Source organism: Leptopilina boulardi, unplaced genomic scaffold, assembly GCF_019393585.1.
Source record: "Leptopilina boulardi isolate dan_hultmark-lab unplaced genomic scaffold, ZJU_Lbou_2.1 LbouV2_310, whole genome shotgun sequence".
Taxonomy (NCBI): Eukaryota; Metazoa; Arthropoda; class Insecta; order Hymenoptera; family Figitidae; genus Leptopilina; species Leptopilina boulardi.
Window position 1 is genome coordinate 596,769 of NW_026137875.1, and position 20,597 is coordinate 617,365.

Here is a 20,597-nt window from a genome sequence, read left to right on the forward strand (position 1 = left end):
AAATTCGTTTTTTGGTGATTTTAAAGGTGATTTTAGTGTGAATTAGTTCTAAGGGGTTTTTGGGGTCCTTGATTACGAATCTGAAATCAGTTTTTAAAAATTTTTAATAACGGACCCAGAATGACTGATTAAATATGAAAAAAATGAAGGAAAATAATGAAACTTCTTATTTTAGACTTATTTAGCCTTCTAATTGTTAATTCAATTTTACTTTTATTGCTTTTAATTTAGTATCATAAACCTTGGGGTAAAAAATTAGATTTTTACCAATTTTAATATTTAGGGGCTTATAAAGCCCAAAATTAGATTTTCAGTAGTTTTAAAAGTTATTTTGTGTGACTTATTTCCAAGGGGTCTTTTTAGTCCCTGATTAAAAATCGGACATCAGTTTTTAAAAAATCAAAAAAGTGGAACCAAAAAGACTGATTAAAAATGAAAAACACTGAAATTTTTTTTTTTAATTTTCTCTATGTAATTTGCAACAATGTCCAAAAAATTTTGGCATTTTATTTAATACTTTCCTTACAATAAAAGTTTTAAAACGTGTCTTTTTTCAATTCTAAAGCAGAAAGTTTCCTTAAACTAAAATGACTCTTAAAACCACAGAAGATCCAATTTTGGAACCCATAAGCCCCCAAAATTTAAATTTGAAAAATAAACCAATCTTCCTTTTTGCCCCCAAAGGATAGTAAACTTAGAGCTGTGTAAAAGTAACATTAAGTTAACAAGAAAATGCTAAATAGGTCTAAAATAATAAATTTCATAATTTTCCTTAATTTTTTTTATTTTTAATCAGTCATTTTGGGTCTGCTATTTTGAATTTTTAAAAACTGATTTTAGATTCGTAATCAAGAAGCTCGAAAACCCATCGGAACTAAGTTACACTAAAATGAATTTAAAACGTAATCAGGGAACCCAAAAACCCCTTAGAACTAATTTACACTAAAATCCCCTTTAAAACCACAAAAAATCGAATTTTGTTGATTAAAAATGAGTTTTAAAACAACTAAAAACAGAATTTTCAGCCTTATAAGCCCCTAAACATTAATATTAGTAAGAATCTATCAATTTTTTTTCCCTTAAAGTTTATGATACTAAATTAAAAACAATAAAAGTAACATTGAATTAACAATTAGAAGGCTAAATAAGTCTAAAATAAAAAGTTTTATAATTTTCCTTAATTTTATTAATTTCTATGTCATTTTTGGTCCGCTGTTTTGAATTATTAAAAATCGATGTCAGATTCATAATTTGGGACCCCGAAAACCCTTGGAAATAAGTCACACAAAATAACTTTTAAAACTACTGAAAATCTAATTTTGGGCCTTATAAGCCCCTAAATATTAAAATTGGTAAAAATCTAATTTTTTACCCCAAGGTTTATGATACTAAATTAAAAGCAATAAAAGTAAAATTGAATTAACAATTAGAAGGCTAAATAAGTCTAAAATAAGAAGTTTCATTATTTTCCTTCATTTTTTTCATATTTAATCAGTCATTCTGGGTCCGTTATTAAAAATTTTTAAAAACTGATTTCAGATTCGTAATCAGGGACCCCAAAAACCCCTTAGAACTAATTCACACTAAAATCACCTTTAAAATCACAAAAAAACGAATTTTGGGCCTTATAAGCCCATAAATTTAAAATTTGTATAAAAATCTAATTTTTTACCCCAATGTTTATGATACTAATTTAAAAGCAATAAAAGTAACATTTAATTAAAATTAGAAGGCTAAATAAGTCTAAAATATGGAGTTTCATAATTTCCCTTAATTTTTTTCATTTTTAATTAGTCATTTTGGGTCCGTTATTGAAAATTTTTAAAAACTGACTTGATATTCGTAATCAGGGACCCCGAAAACCCCTTGGAACTAAGTTACACAAAAATCACCTTTAAAACCACAAAAAATCGAATTTTGGGCCCAAATTTAACTTTGGGCCCACAAGTTACCACATGTCTGAAAAGAGGAAATCACTGGCTACAAGAATCTGAGTTTGAAAATACTTGGTTCCATTTAAAAAATTTACTTTTTTGTCTGTAGGGCCCACATAAGGCCCTGGGCCCGTTTTTTAATTATTCAATTTAATAGATTTTTTTCAACCTGACAACTTTTGTATACAACATTTTTCTCAAAAACTATTTCCTTTCAAGATATTTTGGGGGTCCGGAACATAAAAATCACCCTGTATATTACTGTACTAAGGGATGAATAAACTTGAAAAAAAAATTTGTAGTAGATATATAATAGTTGAACCAATTGAAATTTATTTATTTTTTTATTTTTTTTTATTTCAGTATTTTGTCTCGCATTTCAAAGAAAACAGACTTAAAAATTATACCAAATTTTTTTCTTATTCCTTATGACTCCCATAACAGAAATCTATTTGAATTTTTGATTTTTGTCATTATTAACCAAATTAACAAAAAACAAAAATTCAAATAAATTTCTGTTATGGGAGTCATAAGGAATAAGAAAAAAATTTGGTATGATTTTTAAGTCTGTTTTCTTTGAAATGCGAGACAAAATACTGAAACAGTTTGACTTTGATTTTCAAGTTTTTATGCATTGAGCGATAACTCTTTTTATCTTGCTGCCAATTGTCAAGATAAAAGCTTGGCAATACTCAAAACCTCTTGCAGATGACCTGAGGTTAAAATATTGACACTGAACTTAATTTTGAAACTGTAAATTAAGCTACAAAACCTCTTGTCCCCATTTACCCCAACTGACCCTACATGAGTGATTCTCCGCGTAGCGCACGATTTGGTGACTGAAACTTTAAAAATTTTTTTTTATCGAAATGATAAATATCAATATGTATTTTTGAAGATAAAGTGTCAAGAAATAAATATCCATGGTGGGCCGGACAAATTGTTTATAATTTTTTAATTTCTTAAAAAAATTAAAAAAAATTTTTTTTTTGCTTTTTGAATTCTATAAAATAGTTGAAATTTGATTTAAAATGTTTATAGAAATTTTTGGGGTAGTTCACAAAAATATATATAGCGCGAACGACAATTAAAAATATTGATTTCGGTAATTTACAGAAATTTTCGAGGCAATGTATGGAAATTTATGCGGTAATTTATTGAAATTTATGTGGTAATTTATGGACATTTATGTAATTATTACTTATCTAAAGTTCAATGTTTAAAACAAATTTGTTTGCTTCACATTTTATGTGCACTTATAGACACTCGAGTGATACACGCCGTTCAATAGAGAAAAAGCCTTACCATGACGCACAAGAAAAACTGATTTTTTCAACAATTTATTAACAATTTTCAATCTGTTTCATATGCATGTTATTTATATTCACTGAACTAATACTACTACACTTCAGTTGACATAAAATATAAATAATTATTAATTTTATTGAGAAATATTAATTCTGAAAGCAGTTTCTCTCTTAGTAATTCACTTAGGAGAGCTTATTGTTGCTTTTAACTAATGGTGAGTGAAGATTCGATTTTATTTTTATGTAAAAAAATGCTATTTTATAAAAAGACCAGACCATGACGCAAAAACGAGGGACAATAATTAACACCAAAAAAATAAAAAAAAAAAAGGTCATTCCATTTTATTTCACCTATAGTCGTTGCGGCCTATTTTTAGAATAATTTGATATTTCGTATTAATGACATTGAATATCCGTACAATTCATTTTTGACAATTATTGTATGAAATTTTTTTTATTTACGTTGAAATTTAGTTTTTAAGTTGAGTTGCACGGAAAATAGGTTAGTTTGACAGCTTTGGAAATTTTATAAAAAAGAACAGAAATAATTTAGTTATTAAATTTTTTTTCATTGATATTTGTTGAAAATAGTCTAATTTACCAATGTTAATTGATAATTGTGTAAAAAAGGTTAAAATACTACGTGAAAATTAATATTCAAACTTACCAGTAAAATGTCAAAATTAGTCACATTTTATTTATATTTTCCAAGAAAGTTTATAAAAATTATAAAATTTATTACTACCTAACAATAAGTACTTTCCATGTACTTTCACATGATATGTTGGCTGTTTATTTTTATAATATAGAAATATGTGAAATTTTACCTTGAATGTTGAACTTCACAGGATTTTATCTGATTTTGAACACTTATATCTTCGCAGGCGATTAATGAAAAAGTCCCATTTTGGTTTTAAAATTTAAGTTAAATCTTCTTTATTCATCTAATCAAAATTTGGTGATGGAGAACGAGCTACTTTTTATTTTTATTCACTTTGAAAAATCCACCTTAAAATACGAATTTGAAGGTTAAAAAACAAGTATTTTTATAAAACTGAAGTTGGTTTTCTCAGTATAGATTTATTTGTATGAATTTTATTTATAAAAATACTTGTTTTTTAACCTTCAAATTCGTATTTTACGGTGAATTTTTTAAAGTGAATAAAAATAAAAAATAGCTCGTTCTCTATCACCAAATTTTGATAAGATGAATAAAGAAGATTTAACTTAAATTTTAAAACCAAAATGGGATTTTTTCATTAATCACCTGCGAAGATTTAAGTGTTCAAAATCAGATAAAATCCTGTAAAGTTCAACATTCAAGGTAAAATTTCACATATTTCTATATTATAAAAATAAAAAGCCAACATATCATGTGAAAGTACATGGAAAGTACTTTTTGTTAGGTAGTAATAAATTTTATAATATTTATAAACTTTCTTGGAAAATATAAATAAAATGTGACTAATTTTGACATTTTACAGGTAAGTTTGAATATTAATTTTCACTTAGTATTTTGGCTTTTTTTACACAATTATGAATTAACATTGATAAATTAAACTATTTCAAACAAATATCAATGAAAAAAAATTTACTAACTGAATTATTTCTGTTCTTTTTTATAAAATTTCCAAAGCTGTCAAACTAACCTATTTTCCGTTCAACTCAACTTAAAAACTAAATTTCAACGTAAATAAAAAAAAAAATTTCATAAAATAATTGTCAAAAATGAATTGTACGGATATTAAAAGTCATTAATACAAAATACCAAATTTTTCTAAAAATAGGCCGCAACGACTCTAGGTGAAATAAAATGGAATGATCCAAAAAAAATTTTTTTCACAAATGGTTTTTTTCACAATTCTACTAACATAAACAATACAAAACTATCAATGGTTTTTATATTGATTACTGTATTTTACTAAAAATAACATTTTTTTAAATAAAAGTGGTACTGGGGATGACGTTTTGGCACCTTAAAACAGCTTTTTAAGTAAAATTCTAAACTTTTAATTAAAAACGACTATGGGCTTTTGTTTGTAAACATAGAAATTAGTTTTTCCCATTGGATTTATTGCAATATGTGCAATTGATTTTTTAAAAAATACGAGGGACATTAAGTTGTGCGCTACGCGGAGAATCATTCACATACAAAATTTTGAAAAATTAATTATTAAACTTTATGTGAAAATAAGATGAAAAAGTTTGAAAATGAAAACACTTACAAATAAATTGACTGGAACATGTCTCAAAATAAATAATGTATAAGTAACGACAATAATAATATTGTCCCACTGGGACTTGATGTAGGACTTTACTTCAACAGAAAACTAATGACAGTTTTAGTCTAACAAATTCTTTTATATACTTCGCGTTGGAAATTATTATTAGTTTCGTCCTATGATGAGAAGTGGTATATCCCCACCTTGGCCAGTCAGGCGACACAAAAATGGTCATTAAATGTTATAAAGATGAAAGATTAATGATTATTTGTCTAATTATTATTTAATTTAAATCATTAACTCGGCTATTTAGCACTCCATTGAAATGCCGTAAAAGACATTTAATTTATTTTTTTTTGTTATAAATTTTTTTTTTTTAAATAACGATGAAATTGGGGAGGAGGGGAAGAAAAACTTTGTGACATTATAATTATTATATTTTTGGATGAAGTTTCGAAAATGTCCCCCGCCGATTTTAATAAAATTTGGTATACTAACCTATTTTGATGCGCTGATTACGAAAATGATAGTTAACCCCTTGACAGTCCAGGGCCCATATGTGGCCAGAAAAAGTCGTGCCACCTTTGTGCAAGTGGCCATATATGGCCATCGCAAAAAAATAATACTAAATTTAATTTGATTCGCCTGAAATTTGTTACTCGGGGGTTTTTGGGGTCGCTGAATCCAAATTTGAAGTCAGATTTCAAAAAAACAAAATGGCGGACCCAAAATGGCGACCATTAAAACTTAAAATTTATCAGATTTACATGAAACTCGTTGCTCAGGGGTTTTCGGGGTCTCTGATTACGAATCTGAGGTCGGTTTTTCAAAATTCAAAATGGCGGATCCAATATGGCGGATAATTTAAAAATTAATGCGTTTTGACCACAAATTGTTACTCGGGGGTTTTCGTAGTCGCTGAATTCGAATTTGAGGTCAGTTTTTCAAAATTCAAAATGGCGGATCCAATATGGCGGATAAATTTTTAAAAAATCAATCCGATTTGTCTGAAATTTGTTACTCGGGGGTTTTTGGGATCGCTGAATTCGAATTTGAGGTCGGTTTTTTGAAATTCAAAAAAGCGGATCCAATATGGCGGACAAATTTAAAAAAAATTTTTTTTTAAATTTGTCCGCCATATTGGATCCGCCATTTTTAATTTTGAAAAACTGACCTCAAATTCGAATTCAGCGACCACAAAAACCCCTGAGTAACAAATTTCAGGCAAATCGGTTTGATTTTTTAAAAATTTGTCCACCATATTGGATCCGCCATTTTGAATTTTGAAAAACTGACCTCAAATTTGAATTTAGCGACCCCAAAAACCCCCGAGTAACAAATTTCAGGCAAATTGGTTTGATTTTTTTAAAATTTGTCCGCCATATTGGATCCGCCATTTTGAATGTTGAAAAACTGACCTCAAATTCGAATTCAGCGACCACAAAAACCTTAAATATGATGAAGTCATATTTTTTTGGAAACTTTTTTTTCGGACCATTTTAGGCCCACCAGCGATTTTTAACTGGACTGCGAAGGGGTTAATTTTTAACCTTTCTTTTTTTTATTTTAAAAACGGATTTAGATTCAAAAATAAAATTTCATTTTTTGCCAATAACAGTGATTTCTCATCATATATTGTAGACTAATGCACAAAATCACAAATCAATCCATAATCATTATATTTTAAGGAGAGTGATAACCATAATATAACTTTTAAACTAAAAAATTGTTTTTAAAGCAAAAAAAAATTGATTTCAAACAATTTCGGAACATCTTTTTATGCAATTTAAAAAAAAAAATAATATTAAGTCAATTGTAAATCTTTTAAAATTGATTATAATAATTTTTTGTTTTATATTTTTGTTTGTGTTAAAAATACAGTTAAAAATCATTTTTTAGTTTGAGGTTATGTTACGTCACCATCTTAGATTATAAGATTAAAATTTTCTATAAAATTACCAAGGAACAAAAAAAAAGTTGTTTATATGAAATGTCTCTATTGCGTCATATTATCAGAAGCGTATTCAGATTAATGGGAAATTTAGAGAATAAATTAAGTATTTCATACTTCTTATAATCGACTACGTTAGAATTTTAAAATATTCAGAGAAATATGAAATTTGATGAATAAATTCTAATTAAAATTTTGATAAATAAAACTTCTACTAATTATAATTTCAATGATTTTAATTTATATCATTTGAAAATTCTTTAACACGTTCATGTTCTTGCACATGTATAGTTGTAAAATTTTTTTTTTTAATAAAATTTAAGATTTTGATAATATTTAACCACTAAGATTCGTAACTCATGCATGCTAAAAACTATTGCGCAGCTGTAAAGGTTAAAGTATAAACTATTGCGCAGCCTTTGAAGTTTTTAATTTTTAGTAAAGAAAAACATGAATTAACTTGTGCAAGAACATGGACGTGTTCATGTACAAGTACTTATACATGAAATTGTACATGAACATTTTCTTGTACAAGCATCTTTCTTGTACAAGATCTCACACATGAACTTGTTCCAAATTCGTATGCATTTTCCTGTACAGGAACTGGTCAGAACTTGTACAAGTTCAGTTGCTGATCCTGTACAGGAAATTGTACAAGATCTTGTACAGGGATTTTCAGTAGGGTGTATTCTACTTGGCATTCTAAATGGACAATTGAACACACTAAAAAATAATATTTACTTTCAGTTCACTTTTGACTAAATAAACCGTTAGCATTAGAACCATTTTTACTGAATTTCAGCCTTGAATGTATGATTTTAAGTCCTAAAATTGACTTAATCTAGTTTCCTTTCTTAAAAAAGACAGTGCATGCAAAGCACATGAAAATGTATCGAAATATCTCGATGGTCGAAAAAATCGAATGTAAGAAAACATGAACTTTGCTTTCCACAGCATTTAAATCAATATTCATTTTATGAAAATCACCTTAAATTATTGTTCCACATATATATTTTGCATAACTTACTTAAATGCAATAAATATACACTTGCAAAGCATTTATTTGTTGTAAATGTTTGCAGCTGTCATGAATCAGAAACGAACATAACCTTCATTTAGTTGAAAATTGAAATCATCTGATTGCCCCAAGACAAAATAGCGCACGCTTTTTTAAAATAATGAAATTTATTAAATTATAATAAAATAATTGAAATAAATTAAATTATTATGAAAATAATATTACCTTGAATAAAAAAGTGTTTTTAGTTTAAAAAAAAATTATTATCATTTTCAGACTACAAATATATCTACATTCGTACAAAAAATTACAGCATTTATGGGACAAAGGTGCATCATAAAATTCATGTCTCATAATTGGTACAAATTTATTATTTACAATTTTATCAATAATTTTTTATTTTAATATAAAAATGATATTAAAAGCACTGTTTTAAGGAAGTTCTCTCCCTCCAACGTCAGTCAAATCAATGCCCATTTAAGTTTTCATTTGTATCACGTAGTACTAGCTCAACGCTTGGCAACGTTGGATTATATTTCCCCCGTTCCGTTTCGTGTCGTCTGCTATTGTTTGATTTATTTTCGTTAAATAATAATAATAATAATTTATTATTTTAAAAATCTTAATTTTTTATAAGAAAATTCAAATTATTATTCATTATTATGAATCTTTGAAGAATATACTATTATATGTATATACTACTTATATTACTTTCAAATTTCGCGTTTTTTTTATACCTAACCTACAAGATGCAACGTTGCCAAGCGTTGTGCTAAGTAATTTCTGATTGTCAAAATACAGTGTTTTTTTAGACAAAATAATTAATTGTGAGTCTCCTAAGCCAGGTCTGATCAATTTTATTAAAAGTAAGTGAACATTGGCTATTAAACTTTATGTATATAAAGTTCCAGTAATATCTTTTCGTCAGATTTTTCACAATTTGAGATTTCAGACCAAAAAATTCAATTTCCCATAAGAACCCGTGTTAAATGTGAAAAGAGAAAATTATTTATATCTTTTGTCAAAATCCACCTAGACTTCTAAAAATTTAACTACATCTTCTTTAAACCATTATCTATCAGTTTATCAAGTTTAATAATTAACTCTTCGTCATTTCTGTTTGCGAGAGAACTTCCTTAACAACTTTTTTACCTTTCTAATGCAGCAAAAAATTTCGTATTAGTTTCTTAAAATAATTGTTTAAATATACACTAAATCTCAAAAATTAGCTGAAAAGTCGTCTTATAATTGCTGGTACTTATTATCTTATATTTGTTTTAATTTTCCAATGTGAATTATAATAAACTTACCTAATGAATGGCATTCTTTGGTTTCACAAACCTCCGGAATATTGTCATTATTTATTTTTGACGAAATTATTAAGTAGACGGCAAAAACTCTAAAACAATAAAAGTTAATTTATCAATTTAATTTGTTTATCATTTTTATATTTTAAAAAAATATAGAACATGTTAAAATAAAAATAATTATAAATAATGAATTAAAAATTTTCACAAAATATAAAGAAAAATTTTAAAAAATTATCTGGATAATTAATTTATTTTATTATGAAAAATCATATACTTTCTGATATCAAAGTTAGTAATTCCATCGCAGTATTACAAAATAATATTTTATAATTTTACAATTAAAGCAATAAGTATATTTAAAAAAAAACAGTTTTTTTTATCTAGAATTTGCACCAAAAAATTTCAAGAGATTAATTATTATTAAACTTAATGCACAAAATTAGAATGAAATGTTTCATTATACTTACAAATAATAAATATCGAACATGTTCCATAAATAAATAAATTATGGGAAAAAATAATTAAAAATTTTCTTAATGGAACCTCTTAAAACAGTTCAATTCAACATTATACTCATCGCGTTGTTACTAAAATCGAGTCATATATATATGTGTGTCTTAGATTACCCAACATTTCACTTTTCTGATAATTTCATTCATTTTAAGTCTAATAAAATTGTTACTCATATATAGTTATCAAATAAAAGATATGAAACATTTTACATGAAAACTAAGATTGATGTCATGGAAATTTAAAAATTTTTTGTTAATTGGTAGTGATTTGTGTACTTATAAGAAAATTTTGTCTATATTTTATTGTGGGATTAACTTCAATATAGAGAAATGAGAGTGACTCATTATACTCTCTAAGTCTGAAATAGTCATTTTTGATTAATTCACAGTCATTTTTAACTAATTCAAATAGGGCGGATTCGTTTACTGTGAATTAGTTAAAAGTTACTAATTCAATCTGTAACTAATCTACCACTAAATGAATTAGAAGTTTCAGTTTCTAGATAGGTATACATAGGTAGATAAAGTAGGTAATGCAGACGTATTTATTTTGAAAATAGACAAAAATTATTGCTTAAAAAATAGGAAACGATTATATTTTGTTTTTATATAGTTTAAATAACGTGAATCAATAAAAAAAATCTATTTATTTCATTTTCGAAATTATTCTGCGATAATTACTGGTGGGAGATGTCACTAGGATTTGAACCCATTACCTTGTCCCTTATAAGCAAATTGGGTAGGGAGTCAAAAGTTCCAAAAAGTTCTTTTTCCCAAAAGACATTTTTCCCAAAGTATTAAAAGTTCCAAAATTGTTCAAAAAAAAATAACAATAATAATAGTGCAAACCGATACTCAGCTAATCTCATTGGCATCATTCAGTTGTTTTTACAGGAACATTTTAGTGTCAAATTTAAAGTGAATAACATCTCTTGGTAAAATAAAGTGTAGTTTAAATAAAATTAAAAATTTGAAGTGAAGAAATAGATTTATTGAAATGGCTCAAATAATAAGAAAAGGTAGAACTGGTGTTTTAGAAGTGGATGGATTTTTGTATTACAAACACTCGGAGGCGAAATCTGTGTATTGGAGATGCAAAAATAAAAAAACGTGTGATGCTCGAGCAATTACTGTTAGCGATGGCGACGCATGTTGCCGCAACTTAGTCTCGGGCAAAAAATTAAGAATAACCGCACAGATCGTCAACAACATATAGAAGATAGAATTTTCAATATAGTCTCAAATTATCAACAACGCATCCAAACCGATGAAATTATTGATTTCTTAAGAGCGATTGGTCACAATTTACATTTTTAAATATTTTTACACTTTTTGGAACTTTTATTAAATTTTCTGTTGTAACTTTTCTCTAGGAACTTACTTTTTGGAACTTATGTACTTTTGGAACAAACTATTCTTGGAACTTATCTATTGGTACTTTTGGGTTGGAACTTATTTTTTGGAACTTTTGTACCCCAATCAATTGGGTAGGGAGTCAAAAGTTCATGAAATTTGTATAGAAAACAAATCGACTTTACCTTATTTATTAGCGATTTGATAAACAGTTTATGTCAATTTGCGTTTATGTCAATTGATTGTTTTCTATATACAAATTTAATTATTATATAAATTTGTAATTAGAGTCTTATAAATGTGCCAATATTGATTTAAATTTGTTAATTAAATTAATTAACATTAACATAACAACAATAGTTTGGAGTGTTTTTTGGCCATCTAGGGTAAGTCCGGGGGAGTTGGCCATGCGGGAGAGATGGCCAATTCAAATATTTTATAGAATTTGCTGCTAGGTATCGCTCATTAAAGATTAGTTCGCTTTGTTTTGTGGCAAAACACAATTAAAAGAAAAAACTTGACGAAAAATATTGAAAAAGTATGTAAAAATCTGATTTATTATTTTGACTAGTTCGGAAAAAAGTGATGAGTTTACGTTTCTCACTGGTGTTATGTTATTTTATAGAATAATTTTGAATTTCATGTTTTTTTTGTAAAGTACATGACCCATGCTTTGTCATAATTTTATATTTATTCAAAAATTTTATTTATTTATTTATATTTTAGTTGTGTCAATTTGTCTCCTGACATTAGGAGAGATAGCCATACTGTTTAATTATTGGCACCCTTGAGATTCGTGTGTTCGCTAAAAAAAACATTAATTCTGTGGCAAATGACATTTTTATGACATATGTTACAACAAGACACTCCAACAAAGATTTTCAAATTTAAATATGATCAAATAAAATAATCACTAGTGTGTAATTAAATCTTAAAAACGTTTATAAACAATCATAACACAGGTATTCAAAATAACACTTTTTTATATATATAGCGGAGTGGTTTCCAATGTATTTTTGTGTGTTGAACCCGATTCCGGGTTCCAAAATTGCGTATCACATCAGGATTTTGAATAAAAGTGGAGGTAAAGTCTCCAAAAACAGTGTTTTTGAGAGTTTTCATTCCTTAACCAGGACGTGCTAGACACTTCTATATATGCTTAAATTAAAGCTTAGATCGTACACTTTAAGACTCATTTACGCAGGATTAAAAAAATTTGAAATTTTGAAAAAAATGGGGGTAAATACCCCAAAAATCTTTTTAGGTGACTTGAACCTAATTTTTATTTAAAATTTCAAGTTTTTTTTTCTTGCGTATATGAATCTTAAAGTGTAAGATATAAGCTTTACTTTAAGCCTATATAGAAGTCTCTATTACGTCAGGTTAAGGAGAAAAAAAATACTAAAAACCCTCAAAAACACGGGTTTTGGAGACTTTACCCCCACTTTACACAAAATCCTGACGTGATACGCAATTTTAAACCCGGGATCGTGTTCAGGACCCAAAATAAATTGGAAACCATTCTGATATCTCAAAAAAGTACCTTGTAGACTTGTTGTGTTGGTGAGACAGACAAACAGTGAGCGCTTATAGAAGACTGGATTCAGTGCGATGATTGTCACCTTTGGCTTCATGAAAATTGCACTGAATTTAATGATAAATGTTCGAAATGTGGTCAGTAGAAGAAAAGAAGACATTAATCACTTTAAATAAAAAATTCTGTTAAAGCAAAAAGCCAAAGAATGATTTTAAAGTATTGGCTATCTCTCCCGTACGTATATGGCCATCTCCCCCGTACATTCCGGGAGAGATGGCCAAACGTGTTTTTTAAAAAATATTAATTTTAAGATTGTTTACATTTAAAAAATTTATCATTTCTATTATTATTTGTAAGTTAAATGTTCAATGTTTAATTAGCAATAAATGTTAATACATAAATCACTTTCTTCTTATTTTTACAGGCCTTTAAAAAAACTATGGCCAACTCCCCCGGACTTACCCTAATAGATTATTATTTTTCTGTTTGAAACTTTCTCTTTAATTACATGCTTTTTTGCATTTTGTTAACAATATTATTAAATATTCAATAAAGTAATTGTAATAAATTATGAAACATAAATTAAAAATTATATTGAATGGACAAAGAATAGAAGCAACGGAGACGGAGGCGCTAGTTAAGATAAAAATTACGCTAGTTTCCAGGCATTTTGATTTTAAGATGTTAACGGTTTCAGTATTCGTTTTTTGTGTGACTTATGATTGCAATTACTATCATAATTATGACCTTAAAAATTGCTGTGATTTTGAAACATTTTCTAAGGTTGTAATTACATAAATACACGGAAAGAAATGCTATCGAAATTTCAACCATAAACTTATGGTTGAGATTTCTGGTTGAATTGGTTATACAGTCTATCAAATTGGTAGGTAAGTTAGGTTATATTACTGCTGTATTTTCTAAAAACTTAGGTAACTGCAGAATGAAAGATTTCGAGAAAAACGCGAAAAACTGTTTAAACTTCATTGATATGTACCGCAAAGCCTAATTAAAATTTTTAAATGCCGTTTTGTTCATTCGATTCGTCTAAATTTATTCTTTTTAATTATGTAAAAATAAATGTTGTATTTGTTTAAACATTCAATAAATTATTAAAAATATAGTTACCGGTATGCTGATTCGAGGGTCGTCGCACAGAAAACTTAGGTAACTACAGGGAATATATAAGAATTTTCATCTTTCTTGTCAAAAAATAGTAAAAATATATTAAATAATAATTTAATAATTTAATTTAACTTTATGGTTAAATTTATTTTAATTATACAATATTAGAGTCAAATATTGTATCCCGAGGAGAAACTTAAATAGGGAAATCGTAAGGGCCTTGTAATATTTCCCTATTACTTGTATGATTCTGATGTGGAAAAATGCGGATTTTTTATTGAATGATAATTTAAGGTTATATTATTTATTATAAATAGTAGAAAATTTGGACCAGTATCATTTTAACACGAAACTTACAATTAAGATTTTTATATTGTGCTACCAGGAATATTGTTATTTTGTGCATGTGCTGAAATCAAATAGTTAGTCTAATAATTAATAAATTACTTTAGTGAGGTTCACAACGTTTCTAAACAACGATTTAGAAGAACAAATATTTTTCTATCTAAATGTTTACATATTTTTGCATAAAAACTATTTTACTTAATTTTTCGATCAATAATTTGTAAAAGAGAAAATTATAAACAAAATATTTTATTGTTTTTGTCAAGAAAATATTTAAAATCTCACCTTAATGTTTTTTTGATATATACTCTTTTTTATTTATAAAATTATGACTGTCATATATATTTATTAAGGAACAAAAATAACATTATAAGGGTAGGCCTTAAAAAAAGAGCAGCAAATAGAATAATATGATTAATTAAAATCAATTTTTGGCAGGAAAACTTCTTCTGTTTGTTTTTGTGATTTCACATATAAATTTATTCTGCTCAGATTTTGACAACTCGAAAATAGTAAATGGTTTTGTTATCATGTGCCAGAGTATATTAATAATTTTTTTAAAAAATTGTATTTTTGGGATTAAAATATTTTAAATAGTTAATATATGGTAATATATTAACGTTTAATAAAATAATTTTTGTATTACAGAAACATCATACAAAATAATTTCTCAAAGTTCAAGGAGATTTTACCATTAAATAAGACATTTTTATTTTTTAATATCTTCGAATTGATTGCTACATATTTAAAATTATTTTCACATTATTAATAATTTAAATTCATTATATTTTCTAATGAATTATATAAACTACAAATTTTCTTTTTACAGTTTAATTATTTTATTTATAAAGAATAATATAGTAATATAACCTGAAATTATAATTAATCAAAAACTGAAAGTTAAATAAAAGTTAAATTGAAAGTTTTCAAAGGGCAATCATAGGGATCTTGTTATTCTTCTCACTATTAACCATTAAAACTAATTTTTGAGAAAAACAAGCGTCACCAAAAACGTCAGGACCTAACCAGAATTCTGCATTTTTCCCTATCAGAAACTTACCAAATTTTAGTTTTCTATAAGGAAACTTAGGGAAACTTCTCCAATATAATAATATAAAATTAAATTAAATTAAATTAAAAAATAGTAAAAATATATTAAATAATTATATGAAATAAAATAAAATATAAAAATAAATAAAAAAAAATAATAAATAATAAAGTGTAATTATTTAATAAGATGCGAAAGTTATCATTATAATTATTGTTTTTTACAAATATTAAACTATATGATTGAATTTATTTTAATTATACAATATTAAAGTCAAATTATTGTAGGTATTAAATCAGAATAAGGCGTTCCAAAAAAAAATAACAGACCATTGATACTGCAGTAAATATATTTATCATAAAAATAAAAAATGTTATTACTGAATATTACTTCATTTTCTTAATTTATTAATGCTTTTATGTTATTTATTAAAATTAATACTTAATTTTTCAATAATTGATAAATTATTATTTAGGTAGTAGTAGTAGTATTGGAGTTTTTTATTTTATTATTTATTGTTATTATAAATTATTAATTGCAGAAAAAACATTGTAATTTTAAAGAAATGTTTAAGATTTTGCAGTTACTCTTCAAATTACGATCCTCCTTTTTCCATGCGACGAGGGCTCGAAAAATGAGGTCCGTGTTTTGAGAAACTAAGGCACTGCACTGGTGCAGTTACCTAAGTTCTTCAAATCACGACCTACAAAATACGTCACAACACCCAAAGACACCCCAATTTTTATAGCAGTTACCTAAGTTTCTCAAATTATCACTCATCAATTTTTGCAGTTACCAGTATTTTCAATTATTTATGCAAAAATTATTATTAATAATATTAACAATTTTTTAAAAAAAATTGGAATAAACAGGTGTATCTTTTTTCCACGATTCCAACGATATAAAAAACTCATTTTTCGATTTTTTTGCAGTTACCTAAATTTTTTGTAAACACGACAGATTATCCATGTGAAGTCTGATTCAGACATCTTGCTCTTTGAATGTACTATTCGTTTGGTTGGATTACCCAAACTGTATGGCAGTAACAGTTCCATGTTAATTCAGTTATACGATATGACAGAAACAGGAAGAATTATGGCAGTAATTACGAAAAATTTCTTTCAGTGTACTTACATTATTTTACAATGTCATAATTTACTATTATTTATCTATGTAGATAATATAAATCAATGTAATGAAATTGTCATTAGTACCGAGTCAAAAGGTACCGAAGAGATAAAATTTTTCAGATATAGTGAGTTTTCGAGGAAATATTCAGTTAATATAATTTAAATTTAAGTTCGTATTTTTATTACATTTCATTTCCCATTTATGGTTTTTAATGGACTGTGAAGACATGTATCTCAATAAATAAATAGAGAGATACAAACCATTTTCATTAGAACAAAAATATTCAATAAGAACTGATTTTTTTATTTTAGGTATATACAATTAAAAATGAACATTTAATCAAGCTAAAACAATCACTGAGCATAACCTAACAATTTTTACCTTAAAGGTCCTTTTTCTCATGGAGCGTTATATAAAAAATTATTTTTTTCATTATTTTTTAGCGTATTGTTAATGCTACATATTTAAAGTTGAGCCAACGTTCTAGATCACTGTTAATTTCATGATGGTATAATTTTTGAATGCAACATTTTGATTTAAGGCCATGTGGGCAAAGGACGTTTTTTTGTGGATTCCAACTTTCTCTGAAATAAATAATGATTTCGGGTTAAAATATTCAGGACTTGATAAAGGAAGGTGCAAAGCATATGGCTCTTCTACTCATTTACTATAATTTGTCGCAAAAATAATGAAAATAAAGCAATAAATAGTAAAATAATGTTCATAGTTCATTCAGCGGCCACTCGCTCGAATTGGCGCTGTTTACTGGAGCACTGACACACTCAAGCAACGTCTGTGTATGCGCCGCCATCTTTGTTGTCATTGTCGTTTAAAAATGTCACTTTTTAAAATTAGTTTTTAAATAATTTAACGCAAAATTAAGTTTTTTCAGGAGAACAACGCGGTGCATTGTACCCAAATCTATCAACCCTCAAAATTTTAGCCTAAAATCTTTTTTCATTTTAAAGAAAGTTGGAATATTGCAAAACACATTTTCCCATACTAGGTCACGTGGGTTTCTCTCACATGCCGTTAATATTTAGTATTAAATTAAACCAAATATTGGTATAATTTTTTGAAAATGATTCGAAAATTGTCATCACTTTTTAGTACCTAAATTGGTATCAATTTCTTCACTGCACTGAATTTTTAAGTAATAAAATTAATTTTACTATGAATTTTAAGAAAGAGAAAATCAAAAATTCTTCATAGTGTGCAGTTGAATATAAAACTATTTGGTTGGAGATAAAAAAAAAAACTAACCTTTATTTATTTTCGTCACAGCAGATTTAAGGTCAATTCATAATCACAATACTCGAAAATTTTTAATTAATTAATTAATTTTTTTGAAGTTAGCAATTGAAAGTTAATGTAATTCCGCTCCAACGAGCCCTATATGAAGTATTTTGGATAAGTAGATTGTTAATAAACAATTAGTTAACATTGCAATTGTTTATTAACAATCTACTTATTCCTCGTTGGATGCGAAATTAAATCATGTCTTAATTTCCTATATATAATTTCTTACATGACACATAGGATTTTATGTGGATTTTAATCGATTTTAATATATGAATTTATGTGAGATCCTATATAAGATCCTTCATGAGAATTTGCAGTAAGGTTCTCTATTAATTCTAAACATTTTAGCCCAATATCTTTTTTCATTTTAGAGAAAGTTTGGTTTTCGCAAAACACATTTTTCCATATTAGGTCACGTGGGAGTTTCCCACATGCCGTTAAATAAAGAAATTTGTAATATTCATGAATCGATTTCAAGGTCTTTTGTAAAAATGCATAGTTTTTAACAATATAAAGTAACCGATCTTGTTATTATAAGGAATAATGGAATGAGAATTAAATCGGGAAATAAAAAATAGATTTTTTTTTCCTCTTGTGTGTAAAACATAATATTTTTATTATTTATATATATAATTTTAGTTGTAACATATTTAAATAAAAAAAATAATTTATCAGGTTATAAACAAGTGCAAATTGTATAATTTTACAATGGTAAATTTCGAGTATAAATTAATCGCATAAATTTGAATAAAAATTGCGTTCAAATAAAGAAATTTTTCTTTAAGTCAATGAAAAAAGAAAATAAATAAATTTTTGTTTAAACGTATTGTAAATGCACAAATTTCTTTGATACAAACAGGATTACTTTAAGAAAAAATGGAGGTCCTAACATACCCTAAAAACTGAAAAATTGTTTTTAACGTAAACAAAAATTTAATGAAAATTAATTTCAGAAAATTCAGTTATACACTTTTCGAGAAAAATTATGTTAAATTAAATTTTTTTTGATAAATAATTATTTGTTTTAACATTTTTGTCTTTTTTTCTATCAAAACAGACAAAACTTGCAATTTTTATAAACAATAGCTTATTTTAAAAATGAAACATTCTCTACAATCGTAAGATTTTTTCAATTATTAAAAGTATAAATTTTGTTAAAAATTAGTTAATAAATTAGAGTTTACGTATCTTCCTTAAGTTAAAAAAAAACATTTTCCTGGTTGTTAGATTTAGCATTACAATGTTATATCTAAAGTTCTTCATAATTTTCATTCTATATATTACATGATAATGATAAAATTTAGTTTAATCAATTCCATAGTGAACACATTGGTTCTTTTTGACATTTAAATGCTTCACTAAATCCTTTTACATTTGCCACGGCTCCATTTACTCTCGAAGGATTTTCCGTGTGAGTATCAGAACTTTTTGACGTTAAGTACGATGGTATTCCACTCTCACAATAATTCTATTAAACAAATTAAAATGTATTAATTATGTAGTACATCACATATCGCGCGCCAACCGCCTACGTAATCAAGAATTCTTGAGATTACGTTCGTACTTTAGCTCTGAGTTTTTACCTAATTTTGAGGTTATGTTTGTCGATTGTAATCTCAAACCAAGGCTATAATCTTAATTTTCAATAAGTAAGGGTACATAACCTCATAATTCAAGGTCAAATGTTGAGGACCTAGGTCAAGAGGACTCTGGGTTTGGGGTTAAAATCGGCTAACATAACCTCAAAATCAGGTCAATTTCTAGATCAAGAGATCGCTGGGTTTGAGATTAAAATCAAGGCCATAATACTAACAAACCTAAAACCATAAATAAATTCTTGAAACAACGGTGGCGGCGGCGAGATCTTTTTTTAGTATATAAAGAGATATAATCTGAAAGTGAAATTCTTAACTTACCACACCAAAACCAACAAAAAACAATTGATCTGAATCTAAGTTTTTTAATCCTGGTAAACTTTGTTCTTTAATTTTGTCTTTCTTAATTTTTTCCTTGTAAGCACCATAAGCTGCATTTAATCCTCCAGCGTCAGCAAAATTTTCATTTCGAGTTTCTTTTCCGTCTACCTATTTTACATAAAAAAAAATAATTATCTAATTCAAAGAGTTGTTTCAATAATATATTTAATTAAATTTCAATTACTTTATAATTATTATATTGATCCACAAAACAATTATCCTTTTTCTTATATTCACGAATCAATTCGCCTGACGACGAAGAAATGACATTTCCATTTCCATCAAAATGTCGACCTAATATGATATATATTTTTTTAAAAAAACAGTAATTAATATAGATTAAGAAAAGAATAAAAAATAAAAAATATTATTATGCAATATACATAAGAGTTATTTCAGAGAAAATCATCTATAGACTAGCTGATGTTAAAAAACTGCGTTTAAAAACAAATAAAACGTACATTTGATTTTATAAAACCTTAAATGAAAATCAAGTTGAGTATAAGAATAATATTTATTATTTAAA

At 26.5% G+C, this 20,597-nt stretch overlaps 1 protein-coding gene across 15 annotated transcripts in view; it reads right to left on the reverse strand.

Annotated features, from left to right (window-relative positions):
* The window catches only part of LOC127283719 (neprilysin-4-like), a 59,023-nt gene that overhangs the window by 22,945 nt on the left and 15,481 nt on the right, over positions 1–20,597 (reverse strand). Inside the window, exons 16-18 of one of the 15 annotated variants that reach the window (XM_051308760.1) lie at positions 20,256–20,365; positions 20,012–20,179; positions 18,860–19,563 (exon numbers count right to left, since the gene is read on the reverse strand). The exons of 13 other annotated variants lie outside the window; for them this stretch is intronic. In XM_051308760.1, the coding sequence (XP_051164717.1) occupies positions 19,405–19,563; positions 20,012–20,179; positions 20,256–20,365 (437 nt within the window). In that variant the 3' untranslated portion in view covers positions 18,860–19,404. Of the gene's footprint in view, positions 1–18,859; positions 19,564–20,011; positions 20,180–20,255; positions 20,366–20,597 lie in introns of those variants that run through there. One more of the 15 variants, XM_051308754.1, reaches the window with a different exon arrangement.